Source organism: Rhodotorula graminis (genome assembly GCF_001329695.1).
Source record: "Rhodotorula graminis WP1 unplaced genomic scaffold RHOBAscaffold_1, whole genome shotgun sequence".
Classification (NCBI taxonomy): domain Eukaryota; kingdom Fungi; phylum Basidiomycota; class Microbotryomycetes; order Sporidiobolales; family Sporidiobolaceae; genus Rhodotorula; species Rhodotorula graminis.
In genome coordinates this window covers 1,540,399-1,552,246 of record NW_017264928.1, presented here as the reverse complement: position 1 = coordinate 1,552,246, position 11,848 = coordinate 1,540,399, and the positions used below count along the sequence as shown (strand labels likewise).

Below are 11,848 nucleotides of genomic sequence, written 5' to 3'. Positions count from 1 at the left end.
GTCTCGGGAATTGCGGGTGCTTGGGCGTCTCGAACCTCGCTCGAGAGCGCGTGGATCGACATGGGCGAGCGGAACCGGTGCCGGGCGCAGGAGCGGTCGGCGCACACGAGCGGGCGAGGAAAGGGCGCGAGGCCGGGGTGCGGCCGAGAGAGGCAAGGGCTTCAAGGTCCTTGGGCCGGCGGCTTCTCATTACGGCGCACTGCCCAGGGAGGGCGCAGAGGGTCCCGCTCTCGTGGTTCCAAGTCTCGCGCGAGTCGGTTCCAGGTCGACCGCGGGGTCGGCGCCGACGTCTGCGCACCGCGGCGGGCTTGGGAACCACTCTTCTCGTTTCCCTCAGCCTCCCGCCGCCGGTCCTTCTCGGTCGGAGCACGACTGCGCACACCCGCACGACGAGCACCCGCCGAGACCTTGGGCGACCGCCGAGCTGACACTCGATGTACCGTTCCACTTCCACCTCCTCCTCGTCGGCTGCCACCGCCCGACCTCCCTCCCGCACCTCGCCATCGTTCGCCTCGGGCTCGCCGTCGCCGTCCCGCCCATCCTCGGCCGCTTCTGCCCGTCGTCCACCCTCAACCCGCGGTCCGCCGGCGTCGTACACGCGCGACCACCTCTTCGACGACGACGACGACGACCTCGCCGGTCCTACGCCGCAACCTTCGTCGTCGCGGTACTTTGCCACGGTCGCGCACGACGACGGCCACCTCGCCTCGCGACGCTCGCCGCCCTCGCGCCCGCCCCGACCCGTCGCCGCCGACTTGCCGCCCCACCCGGGCCACGACATCTTCCTTCGCCGCCCTCCCTCCATGTCGTCCTCGGCCTCGTCGTCGTCCCGTCGCGCGCGCCCTCCGCCCATCGTCACGGCGTCGGCGCCCGACCGCGCTTTCCTCCGACCTCGTCACCCGTCCCGTCACGACGACCCGTCCTCGTCCTCGTCTTCTTCCTCCGACGACGACCGCCAACGTCCCCTCTCGGCCCTCATGCCTCGATCCGCCCTCGCCAACTACTTCAACCTCGACTTCTCGTTCCTAGACGACGAGCCGCCTCCTCGAAAGTCGGCGTACGGGCGGCACGCGCAGGAGGACGCTCGGCGGGTCGAGCGCAGCGCCCGAGGGCCTCGTGCGTCCGACGACTACTTCAACTCGAAGCGGCTCAGCGAGTCGCTGCCAGGTGCGCCGCACCGCCCTCCTCCTCGATCCCGCCGTTCCTCCTGACCTTCCTCCTCCTCGACAGCCTCGAAGCGCCTCTCGACCAGCTCCTCCACGACAAGCGGCCTCCCCTTTCCCAGCGCCAGCCTACCCTTTCCCTCTCGACGGCCGACCCTCCCGCAACGCCCGTCGACCGACTCGGTCTCGACCCGCCGCAGCAGCCTCCTCTCTCCAAGCCTCTCGCCCAACTACTCGCCGAGCCACCTTCCCTCGGTCGACGGGCGCCGTCCTTCGGCCGTCTCGTACACGTCCGTCGAGTCGGGCGGCAGCAATGCCTGCGCCACGGCGTATGCGTCGCGCCGCTCGCCCCTGTCGCCGACCTTCCCGGCCATCGCCGAGGCGGGACCCGACGCGGCCGAGAAGCGCAAGCGCCTCGCAGCGTTCCTCGACGAGGCGGCGTCGGCGATGGAGGGCGGCAAGTCGCTCATGATGGTCGTCCCTGAGCACAAGTCGCTCTCGGACCTCGCCGAGCAGCACGTCAGCCCGCAGACGTCCTCGCGCGCCCAGGGCTTCAGCCACCCGTTCAGCGACCACGGTGGCTCCCCGTCTCGCCACGTCTCGCCCAACCGTCAGCCGTCGAGCCCTGTCGTCGACCCGCAGGCCGTCAGCCCGACGAGCGGGCCACCCGCCGTACTCGTCGAGCCGCCCTCGTTCGCCGATCGGATCCGCGAGCACGAGGCGACCCACGAGTCGCTCCTGAGCGCGGGCGAGCGCGAGCCCGGCGTCGAGACGACCGTCCTGGGCGAGTCCGCCCGTGACTCGTCGCACTTGCTCGACCTCAGCTCGCCCGGCCTCGGCCTGTCGAGCATGGGCGTTCAGGCGCCGTCGCACGTGCAGCACGTGCAGCGCTCGCCGTCGACGGTGCGCGCGTCGTCGCCTGCATCGCCCGCTGTCGGCTCGCCGCCGCAGCCGGCGAGCCCGTCCGCCTCGTTCGAGACCGACCAGCGCGTCAAGCGCCTCGAGAAGCGCCGCAAGATCATCCGCGAGCTCGTCGAGACCGAGGCGTCGTACGCCGTCGACATGGCGGTCGTGCGCGACATCTACCTCGCGCGGGCTCGAGGTGCCCGTGCGTCCGGCTCTCTCTCTCTCTCCGTCTGCCTCTTCCCGAGCCCAGCGACGGTCCCTGACCCTCTTTGTCTCCCACAGACATGGCGCAGATCGCCGACCACGTCATGAGCACCGGCCTGGGTCTCGGCAACGGCAGCCCGGCGAGTCCTCCCTCGCCGACGCTCGCAGCCCGCCGTTCGCCCCTTCGACCCGACTTTGTCCGCCGCATCTCGGACCGCGCCGAGATCGAGTCGAGCCGCAGGACCTCGTCTGGGTCGCTCGGCGCGGGCAAGGGCGACCAGCGACGCCCACCTGTCGTGCCCTCGCTCCCGACGCTCATGCCCGGCCAGCCGCTCATGAGCGAGCAGGACCTTCACGTCGTGTTCGCCAACCTCGAGGAGATCGCCGGGTTCGCCGACGACTTCGCCAACGCGCTCGATGCGGCGGCCGGCACCGACGACCCGGAGGCGGACGACGACCGGATCGGCGAGATCTTTGTCGACAAGGTGCGCCCGGCCCTCTCACTCTGCCTCTCTCTCTCTCCCTCGCCTCAGTCCTCCTGACGTATGTCGTCACGCCCTTCCAGATCCCTCGCATCCAGCAGATCTACTCGACCTACTGCGTCCGCCACCACCGCGCCATCCTGCGCCTGCAAGAGCTCGAGCCGACGCTGCGCACGTACCTGTCCGAGGCCAAGACGCTCTCGCACGGCCGCACCAACGCCTGGGACCTCGCGTCGCTCCTCATCAAGCCCGTCCAGCGGTGCCTCAAGTACCCGCTCCTGCTCGACCAGATCCTCGCCGTCACGCCCGAGACGCACCCGGACCGAGTCGCCCTCCAGCGCGCCAACGCCGACATGCTCCTCGTCGCCGAGCACATCAACGAGGTCAAGAAGAAGCAGGACGCCGTCAACCGGGTCGTCGGCAAGGACAAGCCGAACCAGCGCCGCGAGTCGTCGCGGTCCATCTCGTCGTCGGTCACCAAGAAGCTCCTTCGCTCGTCGCAGAAGGCCAAGACGGCGTTCGGCTTCCCGGACAACGGCGGCGACGAGATGTTCGACACCCTCGTCGCCCTCGTCGACAGTACCCGGAGCGGCGTCCTGCGGTTCTCGAACGAGATGCGCGACTGGACCAAGAGCACCAAGGCGGCGCTCGAGGCGCAGGTCAACATGGTCGAGGGCTGGATCCAGATGTACGCGCCCATGGCCGGCGAGCGCCACTCGGCGGCGAGCGTCAGCCACCGCCGCCTGTGCATCTTCCTCGACGAGGTCCTGATCCCGATCATCGAGTTGCCCTGGCGCGAGCTCGTGCGTCGCCCCTTTCTCTCTCTCTCCATCGTCCCTCTCTGGCCGCACTCGTCGTCGTCGTCGTCATCTCGTGGACGGTCACTGACTCGAGCTCTCCTTCCCGCAGGACTACGAGGTCCGCCGGTCGCTCATCCTCAAGACCGACCACCTCCTGAGCCTGTTCGAGTCGCCTCGCCAGGTCATCGCCAAGCGCAACGACAAGATGCTCGACCACGCGCGCTACCTCGCCAAGAAGCTGCCCGTCGACCGCCGCGGCTCGGAAGAGTTCCTCCTCCTGTCGTCGCAGCTCCTCGAGGAGTTGCCCCGCTTCCTCGGCAGCGTGTCACGCTACTTCAACATCATCGTCGGCCACTTTGCGGGCGCCCAGGCGGCGTACCACGAGGCGGTCCAGGAGCGGTGGAACGCGTTTGCCGAGCAGTGGGTCGTCCAGGTCCACGGCGACACGTACGAGGACATCGAGGCGTCCTTCATGGAGCAGCACGAGCCGCTCGACCAGATGATGGAGACGCTCGCTGCAGGACTCGGCCTCGCCATCGCCCGTGCGTCCCTCTTTCCCTTACGTCTCGCCGACCTTCCCAAGTCGAGCGATGGCCCTGACGACCTCCTCACGCTCCCACAGATTCGAGCTCGAGCTCGCCGCACACCCGTCAGCCCCCGTCGAGGCACTCGCACCGCTCGTCGACCTCGAGCCGCCCGTCGTCGGCCGGCTACTCGTCGTCGCTTCCCGTCACGCCCGACGAGCCGCGCAACGGGCAGCGCGAGTCATACGTGTCGGGCACGTCGAGCTACTCGTCCGGCCTTCGTCACCGGGCCAGCCTCGGCTCGGGCCACCGCAGCAGCGTCACGTCCGACTCGTCGGCGCCGTCGCTCCGGCCGGCGAGCGCCGGCGGGTCGGGCTCGTCGAAGGAGGTCCTCACGCCGCCGCCGCTGCAGCCGATCCGGTCCAACTCGACCAAGCGCTCGAGCTCTAGCCCGTCGAGCCCGCACAACATCGTACACGAGCCGCTCGGCGGTCACGACCGCCGCACGATGGCCAAGCGGTACGACCACCCGTTGCCCTCGCCGCCGCCGCCTCCTGCCCGCAAGGTGTCGTCGGCGTCGACGATCGGTCGTGAGGAGTCCGCACCTCGCCTGCGCTCCGAGACGTCGGCCCGCTCGGCCAAGGAGCTGCGCGACAAGTACTTGTCGACGTACAGCGTCTACCTCCCGTCCGGCGAGGCGTACGGCGGCGACGGCGACGACGAGTCGTTCGGCCACGGCGACGCGCCGCTCTACATCGCCGAGGCGGTCAACGCGAGCCGGTCGACGGCGTTCCGCTCCGGGTACCCGATCCTCAGCTTCGACGCGGGCGAGCGGTTCTACGTCGAGCTCGAGGAGGCCGACCGGGTCGAGGGCGGCAGCGGGTGGCTCCTCGGGCGCAAGCTCGAGGGCGAGAACAGCCTCGGGTGGGCGAGGACCGAGGACTTTGTCATGGTCGAGGAGGAGGTCGACGACGAGGTCTCGTCGTGAGGGCCCGGGCGTCTCTGTCTCTCGCATCCAGCAGTTCTTTCGTACATGTCTGTTGTATTGCACGGTCCTGCTCTGCAGCTCGTCGTCGTCGCGAGCGCTTTGCGAGAGAGAGCGACACGCTCATTACAGATTCTCGTATTCTCGATTCCAACTTGCGTTCGTAAGGGCGCGCTTTCATCAGCTCGTCGCACCTGGCCTCGCCCCGTCCTCTCTCACCACACACCCCAGCCGCTGCTCGCCACCATGTCGAGTGACGCAGGCCCTGTCCCGTTCATCAAGAAGCGCAAGGGCGCACCCGCCGGCCTCCGCAAGAAGCTCGACTCGCCCGCCGCCCCCGCCCAGTCGTCGACCACGGCCGCCCGCGACGAGCCCGCCACCTCCGAGGTCGTGCACGCGACAAAGCGCTCGGTCAACAGCCACCTCGTGCAGGGCACGGGAACCAAGCGGCGGCGCACGCAGCAGGACGACGGCCTCGCCCTGTCCGACTCGGACGACGACACGGCCAAGGCGGCCGACGAGCGCGAGCGCAAGGCGTTCGCCGTGCGGCACTCGTCGGACCGGCACGCCGAGCGGCGCAGGAGCGAGAGCCCGCCGGCGTGGGTCAGCAGTGACCAGATCAAGGAGATGGCGCGCGACAAGGAGGCCGTGCCGGACGAGGTGCCCGACGACGGCCTGTACCGCGGCGCGAGCAAGCAGAAGAACCAGGTGCCGAGGGCGACTGGGCCGGTCAAGGGCGGGCCGGGCAACGTGCGCACCATCACGCTCACCGACTACCAGCCCGACGTGTGCAAGGACTACAAAGGTGCGCCCCTCGCTCTCTCTCCTCCCTCGCGCACAGCTGACACGCCTCTCGTCACACAGAGACGGGCTTCTGCGGCTTTGGCGACACGTGCAAGGTGCGTCCCTCTCCCTCTTCTCCTTCTTTCTCGCCGCCGACCCTCGACCTGACCCTCCCCCTTGCACGCAGTTCCTCCACGACCGCGGCGACTACATGCACGGCTGGCAGCTCGACAACTCGTTCCTGTCGAACTCGACCGCGTCGGGCTCGTTCATGGCCAAGCAGCGTGCGCGCGACGGCGGCGACGCGGCCGACTCGGACTCGGACTCGGACGCCGACGACTTGCCGTTCGCGTGCTTGATCTGCCGCAAGCCGTTCGGCAACGAGCCTGTCGTGACGCTGTGCGGCCACTATTTCGACTCGACGTGCGCCATCAAGCGGTACGCCAAGACGGGCAAGTGCTTCGCGTGCGGCGCGGCGACGAACGGCGTGTTCAACCGGTGCGCCTCTCTCTCTCTCCCTCTCTTGGGCTCTCAGACACGACCCTGATACTCTCTCGATCCCCCTCGCAGTGCGACCAAGCTCATCGCCAAGCAGAAGGAGCGCGAGGCGCTCAACGCCAAGGCGCGGGAGGAGGAAGAAGGCGAGGGGGCCGGTGCGGGCGACGACGACGGCATCGAGATCGAGGGCCTCGCCGAGGCGGGTCCGTCTGACTCGCACCGGCGGGGAGGACGGGCGGCCGACGAGAGGGACGAGGAGGAGGACGGCGACGAGTACGAGGAGGAAGAGGAGGAGGTGCGGCCGAGGAAGCGGCCCATCATCGAGATCCAGTAGCAGGAGATACGGCACTGTGTTGCAAAGATCGTCCTCGTACGGCTACAGTCTCGAGAGAGGAGGGGGTTCTAGAGGAAGAGAGAACTCGACGCAAGGAGCTCACGCGAGGAGCTCGTCGAGCTTGCCGGTCGCCTGGAGCTTCTTGAGGTCCGAGCAGCCGCCGATGTTCTGGCCCTTGATGTAGACCTGTTCCAGGAGAGGACCGCGTGAGTCGTCGACGCAGGCAGGGCGGTCTGAGAGAGAGGACGAGACGCACCTGAGGGACCGTGACCCTGGAGGCGCCGGCGCGCTCGGCGAGGTACGCCTGGACTGCCGAGCCGTGCTCCTCGCGGTCGAGCTCGAGGACCTGCGAAGAACGACGACAGTGAGCCTCGGCGCGAGTAGGATAGAGGGAGGAAGCAAGGAAGGCGCACCTTCATGCGCGGACCCTGGCCGAGCTGCGAGAGGATGCTCTTGGCCTCGGTGCCTGTCGGTGCGAGGAGGTCAGACAGGCTCGCATGGTCACAGTGGGAGGGTCGGGACGCACAGTAGGGACAGTAGGTCTTGCTGAAGACGGCCACGGGCGACGAGGTGATGAGAGCCTGGAGGAGGAGGAGGAGGGTCAGAGTGGACTCGGGCGTGCATAGCTCGGGAGCCAGTGGAGGCTAGAGGTGAACGGACCTCGACCTTGTCCTTTGCGAGCTGCTTGTGCTCGCTGCTGACGGGAGCCGAGGAGAAGAAGGAGCGGGCGTACGAGCGCAGCGAGCCAAAGATGGACGACATGGCGTGTGGTGGCGCAGGCGTAGCTGTGCGGTATTCGAGAGCTGGGCTGGTCCACACGAGAGCTGCGGCAGAGGATCAAGAGGACGAGGCGCCACTTTCCCTCGGACCTCAGCGTCGCTCTCCTCTCCCCCTCACTGCCGCCATGACGAGCTCAGCTGTGTTTGCGGGACTCGCACCCAGGCTCAAGAGCCAGTACAACGCCGCACTCAAGGCCGGCTCGCTCCACTTTACCGACTCGGACGAGGTCGAGTTGGAGGACGAGGCGACCGGCATCCCTGTGCGTCCCTCGCTCAGCGTGCGCGCGAGCAACCTCGACTGACTGTGCACCACCGACAGTTCGAAGTCCGCTACGCCCCAGCCCTCGCAAAGAAGCCCACCGCCAACAAGGACTCGGGCAGCACCGCCTCGACCGCCGACGACTCGAAGCCGGTCGACCCGTTCGCCCCGCCGTACCAGCAGGACCTGTTGGTCGCCGAGGAGACTGTCAAGGAGGACGACGACGATGCGGGCGAGGGCTTTGTCGTCCTTGTGCGTCCCCCTCTCCCCGTCCTCACCCTTGTCGACCCGTCCCTCGACTCACGTTCGTCGCGCTCTCTCGCAGCTCAACAAGTTCTGCGTCACGCCCCGACACTTCCTCCTCGTCACCAAAGACTTCCGCAAGCAGACGACCCCCGTGTCGCCCCTCGAGACGTTCACGGCCTGGTCCATCCTCAAGCAGCTCGGCTCGCGCGAGAAGCACCTCGCCTTCTTCAACTGCGGCGACGAGAGCGGTGCATCGTGCGTCCTCTTCTTACTCTCTCCTCACTGCCTGAGCATCGCTCTGACGCTGTACCGCCTTTCGCGCTCGCAGACAGCCGCACAAGCAGTGCGTCCTCGACTCTTCCTCGCTCTTTCCGTCCTCCTCTGACCGCATCTCTCTCCTCCTCAGCCTGCAGTTCATCCCCATCTCGACTGGCATGGCACCCTTCGACTCGTACATCGACGCTCACAAGCCCGCCAAGCCTCGTGCGTCGCCGCCACGTCTCTCTGCGCCCTCCTCGCGCCGCACTGACCCCCTCCTCGTCGCCCACACGCAGAGCAACCTTTCCAGCTCCCGCTCCCCTACGCCAACTTTACCGCCCTCATCGACCCTCCCTCGTCGGCCTCGCGCTCCGACCTCGTCGCCTACCTCGGCCAGCGGTTCCTCGAGCTGCTCGACCTCATGATCGACCACCGCCGGCGCCTGTCGCTCTCGGACCCGGCCGCGCTCGGCCTCGACGCGCCCACGCGCGGCATGCGTCTCAGCGAGCTGTCGTACAACGTCGTCATGACGCAGCAGTACCTCCACCTCGTGCCGCGGCGGCGCGAGAAGTACACGGCGCGCGCCTCGAGCGACGTCGACGGCGGCGGCGAGGGCGCACCAGGGCGCACCGTGTCGGTCAACGCGCTCGGGTTTGCCGGCATGGTGCTCGTCAAGGACGAGGCGACGCTCGAGGTCGTCAAGCGCGTCGGCGTCCTCGAGGTGCTCAAGGAGGTCGGGCTCCCGCCGCTCGAGTTCTCGGATCCGCAGCACGCAGAGGACGTCGGCGAGCTGGCGTAGCGAGCGAGGGTGCAACACGATCGAGATGTCTCCCTTGACGACGTCGAACGAGCGAGCGGGCAGCGAGAGAGCGAACCGCGACAAGGCGAAGCTACTCTCGGACCCCTCGCTCTCGCACGAGAAGCTCTCGCTCTCGATGTCTCGCTCGCCGCTCGTCTCTCGCAGCAGCACGGCGTTGATGCCACAAGTCTCCACGCGTCTGTTGCACAACCGGCGGTCGATGACGGCGGGCGGCAGGCAGTCGCCGACCCTCTCGTCGAGTCGAGTACACAAAAGTCGCTTTACGCCGACGCGGCCTTGGCGGCGCGCTCGGCAGCGACGACCTTCTGGGTGCCCTGCGACGCGTAGCGAGCGTTGCGGCGGAACTTGGGGTCGACCTGGGTGCGAGGGGAGGGGAGTGGGGCGGCAACGCGGTCAGTGACGACTTCGAGGGCGCAGGGGAGCGGCGGATACTCACACCACGCTGGTTCGCGTAACGCTCCCGGGTAGATGCGGGCTTCTTCAGGCCGTTCTTGTGCGCCTTCTGCTCAGGGTGGACGGGGAGGAGGCGACGAGGTTCAGCGGTCGCCCGACAGGAGGCTCGCAGGCGAGAGGGAGGTCGGACGGACCTTGTTCTGGTTGTGGTTCGTGTGGTTCTTCGACTTGGCTGTTCAAGGAGGCAAACGACGAGTCAGTAAACGTGCACGGCGAGAGGCGAGACTCGCACCTGGATGCTCCCTCCGCGGCCGTCGGCCGGACCCCTCGTCCCAGCTCCTCCTCGCGCACAGAGCCCCGCGTGCGACCCGCCGTTCCTCCGTTCCCGCACCGTCCTGCCCGTCAGCCGGTCCACCGAGTGCACCGCGAGCCGTCCTGGGCGTGGGCGGCGGGCGATGGTTTTTGCGATGGGCGCAGAGGGCGACGGCGAGGCGGCTCGGGCGGGCGAGGGGGCGCAGGGCGGTGCGCAAAGGGGCGAGAGTGGCGAGGGACAGGGCGTACACATCCTGAACGAGGTGAGCTGAGCTGGAGAAAGGGAGGGGAGGCCGGCACGAGCGGGCTCCGTCGCGAGGCGAGACTGTCGGCGAGCTCATCTCTCGCTCACCTCACAGCTCTCTGTGCGAGCTGAGGCTCGTCCAGCACTGCAGCCGACTGTTCACTTGCGAGACTGGGCAAAGAGCGTGCTCCAACGGAGCGTCTGTCCCCCGCTCTCGCGAGCTCGCCTCCGGCTCGTGCACGACAGGCTCTCGCTCTCGCGCGTGGCACAAGCTGCTTTTCCGGCTGCGCAGCGGCTAGCAGACAGCTCTCTCGCACGGGTCGCGGCAGCAGGAATGTCGAACGAGGCCGGGCAGCGCGACAAGCTCGTCGGGCGATGGGCTCGCAGTCGTACACCTCGTGTTACACGCTCTGCACACCCAGCTACATCGTTCCTCCGACGCTCGCGAGCATGACAGGACCTCGTCTGACCTTGACGCAGGCGAACGGAGGCGAGCGAGGGAGGAGGGCGGCGAGAGGACGCCTGCGTCGGGCGAGCGGGATCGGCGAGGAGGGCGTTGCGATCCGCTGTCGAGCAGGGGCGCGGCGTGCCGACTCTGAAGGCCGACGACGAGGTCAGTGTGCAGGGCACGAGGGCAAAGAGAGAGAGCGGCAGGACGCACCTCGAACGAGGAGGGACGAACCACCTCGAGCCGACCACCTCGGTGACGACGCTCGCCTCGCGGTGGGAGGAGGCGGCGACGACGAGGCGGTCAGGCGACGACCTTGCGACGCTTCTTGCTGCCCTTGTCGGCGTCGGCCTTGCGGCGCTTCTTGGAGAGCGGGTCGAGGTCGGACTTGGGGTGGGCGGGTTGGGGCTTGGCGGCGGCGAGCTCGTCGTTGAGGCCCTGTACGAGGCGGAGGATGGATGCGCGGACTGCGCCCGAGCCAGAGAGGAGGTGCGAGGCGTCGTCCTGGAGGAAGGACGAGAGCTTGGAGGCGGCGTCGAGGTGCGACAGGGGTTGGACGCGGGCGGGCTTGAGGCGGAGGGGCGCGGGGAGCTTTGCGTGGTTGAGGGCCATGGCTGGTCGGTGATGCGCAAGAGGCTCGTGTGGTGTGAGACGGCGAGGAGGGGCAAGCGTCTGTCGCTCGTTCGACGCGACGCGGGTGAAGGTGAGCCGCTCTCCCTCTCCCTCTCAACCGCACAGAGCCTCGCCCGCGCTCTTGACTGCTGCACTCTCGAGTCCACCTCGAGCCAGCTCCAGCCGCCACCCCCTCACGGCCACCCGCCGCCGCCCCACCGTCGCTCCCTCGCTCGACTCCCCCCGCTCAGCTCCATCGCGCCTCGTCGACGTGCAGCATCCCCTCGAGTTGCCTCTCCCTCACTCGCACCACCACCTCCTGCACCTTCACGACCCGTCCACGCCCAAAAACCCGCCCGCCATGCCGAGCGCAGCCCAGCTCGCCGGCCTCTTGTGGACCGCCATCTACCGCCCGAACGACATGAAGGCCATCATCACCTACAAGGTCCGCTCCCCTGTCTCTCTCCCCCTCACTGTCCCCTGCGACCGTCCACCTGACGCGCCTCGCTCCCTTGCAGCTCTGGCGCGACCCGCTCAACCGCATCGAGAACAACCCCGAGTCGGGCTGGTGAGCCGCCCTCGTCCTTCCGGCCTGCCCATCCACACCGACATGAACGAGACTGTACTGACACCGAGCACCCCCCCCCCCCCCCCCCATCTCCTTCCACAAAACTGACATCCACCCCTCCTTTCCTCCCCTCCTCTCGCGACCCTTCTCCTACATCGCTCGACGCGTCCTTCTCTCCCGCGCCTACGAGGGCCAAAGAGATCATGACTAACACGCCGAGACCCCTTAAG

The 11,848-nt window shown here is 68.3% G+C and overlaps 5 protein-coding genes across 5 annotated transcripts; 3 read left to right on the top strand and 2 right to left on the bottom strand.

Annotated features, from left to right (window-relative positions):
• Positions 1–434: 434 nt before the first annotated feature.
• On the top strand, positions 435–5,147 carry RHOBADRAFT_50895 (uncharacterized protein; the record flags this gene model as incomplete). Its single annotated transcript, XM_018415543.1, has 6 exons — positions 435–1,167; positions 1,231–2,271; positions 2,352–2,758; positions 2,839–3,558; positions 3,665–4,097; positions 4,178–5,147. 6 exons carry the CDS (start codon positions 435–437, stop codon positions 5,065–5,067), a joined length of 4,224 nt encoding a protein of 1,407 aa, XP_018274475.1. The 3' UTR covers positions 5,068–5,147.
• Positions 5,148–5,691: 544 nt separating this feature from the next.
• Positions 5,692–6,394, top strand: RHOBADRAFT_11282 (uncharacterized protein; the record flags this gene model as incomplete). Its single annotated transcript, XM_018412040.1, has 3 exons — positions 5,692–5,869; positions 5,929–5,963; positions 6,035–6,394. The coding sequence occupies 3 exons, from the start codon at positions 5,692–5,694 to the stop codon at positions 6,392–6,394; spliced, it is 573 nt and encodes a 190-aa protein (XP_018274474.1).
• A 286-nt stretch (positions 6,395–6,680) lies between these two features.
• RHOBADRAFT_64407 (uncharacterized protein) lies at positions 6,681–7,471 on the bottom strand. Its single transcript, XM_018418481.1, has 5 exons — positions 7,340–7,471; positions 7,206–7,260; positions 7,093–7,145; positions 6,936–7,025; positions 6,681–6,865 (listed from the first exon to the last, which is right to left on the bottom strand). The coding sequence occupies exons 1-5, from the start codon at positions 7,439–7,441 to the stop codon at positions 6,779–6,781; spliced, it is 387 nt and encodes a 128-aa protein (XP_018274473.1). The 5' UTR covers positions 7,442–7,471; the 3' UTR covers positions 6,681–6,778.
• Positions 7,472–7,583: 112 nt separating this feature from the next.
• On the top strand, positions 7,584–9,020 carry RHOBADRAFT_40970 (uncharacterized protein; the record flags this gene model as incomplete). Its single annotated transcript, XM_018413800.1, has 6 exons — positions 7,584–7,718; positions 7,778–7,969; positions 8,043–8,218; positions 8,292–8,306; positions 8,370–8,446; positions 8,518–9,020. The coding sequence occupies 6 exons, from the start codon at positions 7,584–7,586 to the stop codon at positions 9,018–9,020; spliced, it is 1,098 nt and encodes a 365-aa protein (XP_018274472.1).
• Positions 9,021–9,180: 160 nt separating this feature from the next.
• Positions 9,181–10,016, bottom strand: RHOBADRAFT_64405 (uncharacterized protein). The gene is made up of 4 exons (XM_018418480.1): positions 9,996–10,016; positions 9,629–9,666; positions 9,478–9,543; positions 9,181–9,397 (listed from the first exon to the last, which is right to left on the bottom strand). The coding sequence occupies exons 1-4, from the start codon at positions 9,997–9,999 to the stop codon at positions 9,302–9,304; spliced, it is 204 nt and encodes a 67-aa protein (XP_018274471.1). The 5' UTR covers positions 10,000–10,016; the 3' UTR covers positions 9,181–9,301.
• Positions 10,017–11,848: the final 1,832 nt, after the last annotated feature.

Bases quoted from the DNA above. Each gene is read 5' to 3' on its own strand.
- RHOBADRAFT_64407 (XM_018418481.1), bottom strand. From the start codon at position 7,441: ATGTCGTCCATCTTTGGCTCGCTGCGCTCGTACGCCCGCTCCTTCTTC. The intron at 7,026-7,092 runs GTGCGCCTTCCT...CGTTCTTCGCAG, and splicing joins GCCAGGGTCCGCGCATGAAG to GTCCTCGAGCTCGACCGCGA. The intron at 6,866-6,935 runs GTGCGTCTCGTC...CTCCTGGAACAG, and splicing joins CCAGGGTCACGGTCCCTCAG to GTCTACATCAAGGGCCAGAA.
- RHOBADRAFT_64405 (XM_018418480.1), bottom strand. The intron at 9,544-9,628 runs GTCCGTCCGACC...CACCCTGAGCAG, and splicing joins CGAACCACAACCAGAACAAG to AAGGCGCACAAGAACGGCCT. The intron at 9,398-9,477 runs GTGAGTATCCGC...CCTCGCACCCAG, and splicing joins GTTACGCGAACCAGCGTGGT to GTCGACCCCAAGTTCCGCCG.